The sequence below is a fragment of the Octopus bimaculoides genome, chromosome 9, assembly GCF_001194135.2.
Source record: "Octopus bimaculoides isolate UCB-OBI-ISO-001 chromosome 9, ASM119413v2, whole genome shotgun sequence".
Lineage (NCBI taxonomy): Eukaryota > Metazoa > Mollusca > Cephalopoda > Octopoda > Octopodidae > Octopus > Octopus bimaculoides.
Window position 1 is genome coordinate 90,420,189 of NC_068989.1, and position 1,483 is coordinate 90,421,671.

General features: G+C 38.0%; 1 protein-coding gene across 1 annotated transcript; it reads right to left on the reverse strand.

Annotated features, from left to right (window-relative positions):
* Positions 1–134: 134 nt before the first annotated feature.
* On the reverse strand, positions 135–1,119 carry LOC106877630 (vacuolar ATPase assembly integral membrane protein VMA21). The gene has a single exon (XM_014926577.1). It carries the CDS (start codon positions 952–954, stop codon positions 649–651), a length of 306 nt encoding a protein of 101 aa, XP_014782063.1. The 5' UTR covers positions 955–1,119; the 3' UTR covers positions 135–648.
* Between the last annotated feature and the right edge of the window lie 364 nt (positions 1,120–1,483).

Below are 1,483 nucleotides of genomic sequence, written 5' to 3' on the forward strand. Positions count from 1 at the left end.
AAAAAAAAAAAAAAAAAAAAAAAAAAAAAAAATCACCACAAAGGTTGTTTTTTTCCTTTGTAGCAAACTAAAGTAAGGTGTATATCCTGCACCACGCCCACAGCAGACTATAGTCTGGATAACAATATACAGAATTATTTTTAAATATATACTAGGCCCAAGGCCGTTTGTTGATTTTACTTCCTTTACAAAACATGGTAATACAGTAATAAGACTCTACTAAGTTGCCGTCAAGTATAGAACTGAAAACAGGCAGATAACTAACATTTTAGAAATTAGTCCAGCACTCAACTGTGTCAGGAATGGATACGAAAGAAGTCTCAAGTTTTTAGACAAATAAACATAAATAAGAGATTAATAGGAAAATTTGCAGGCTTTATAACAGCTGCCCTCAAAGTATACACAATCCACGGACAAATTATAAAAGGGGTTAAAAGAAAAAGTTCAAGTCAGGTCTAATAATTTATCCATAAGAGTTCGTTGTTCGGTAGCTGTTGGTTTTACTTACCAATCGAACATCGATCATTATTTAATCGCACCTGTCACCACACCCCTTTTTATTTTTTTTTTCGTGTTTTTCTTTCACTGTCCTTTTTAAAAATAAATTTGGTTTCTGAGATTTCATCACTTCTGTCTGTTTTTTGTTCTTTAATCACGTTTGAAAGTATAAACAGTCTTGGCGCCTTCTTTCCATGCCGAATAGACAAACAACGCTAGGATGATGTGAACGGTGAAAATGGAACCGATGGCTGCGTAGAAATAGGAATCGCTGTTGGACATTTTGAATATATTCTCGAAGATAAGCCATTTACTGAGGAAATAGCTGAGAATCGGCAAAGTAAGCATCGCCGTACTGAAGAACATCATCGTTTTAACAACGGTACCAGAATCGCTGCTGTCGTCGTCTTCACGGATTCCTTGGAGTCCAGAGTCGGGAGGAAACGTATTTGCCATTTTACAAATAAACCAGTATATATGTGTGTGTGTATATATATATATATATTATACTGTATGTATATATACTCCTATTATAATTGGGTGCAATTAAGGCAAAGTGCGTGCAATAAATAGTTTTCTCGGGTGGTTAGGCGGAAATGAATTTTCCTGTCTTATTCGTTAGAGAGTTCGTATAATTAACAGTTAATTCCCCTTCTCAAGATTTATTTATTTATTTATGTCAGTGGAGACGCAATGGCCCAGTGGTTAGGACAGCGGACTCGCGGTTTCGATTCCCAGACCGGGCGTTGTGAGTGTTTATTGAACGAAAACACCTAAAGCTCCACGAGGCTCCGGCAGGTGGGGGTGGGGGTGAACCCTGCTGTACTCTTCCACCACAACTTTCTCTCACTCTTACTTCCTGTTTCTGTTGTGCCTGTATTTCAAAGGGCCAGCCTTGTCACACTGTGTCACGCTTAATATCCCCGAGAACTACGTTAAAGGTACACGTGTCTATGGAGTGCTCAGCCACTTGCACGTTAATTAT

What these genes read in the sequence shown, in the direction of transcription:
- LOC106877630 (XM_014926577.1), bottom strand. Translation starts at nt 954, where the DNA reads ATGGCAAATACGTTTCCTCCCGACTCTGGACTCCAAGGAATCCGTGAA.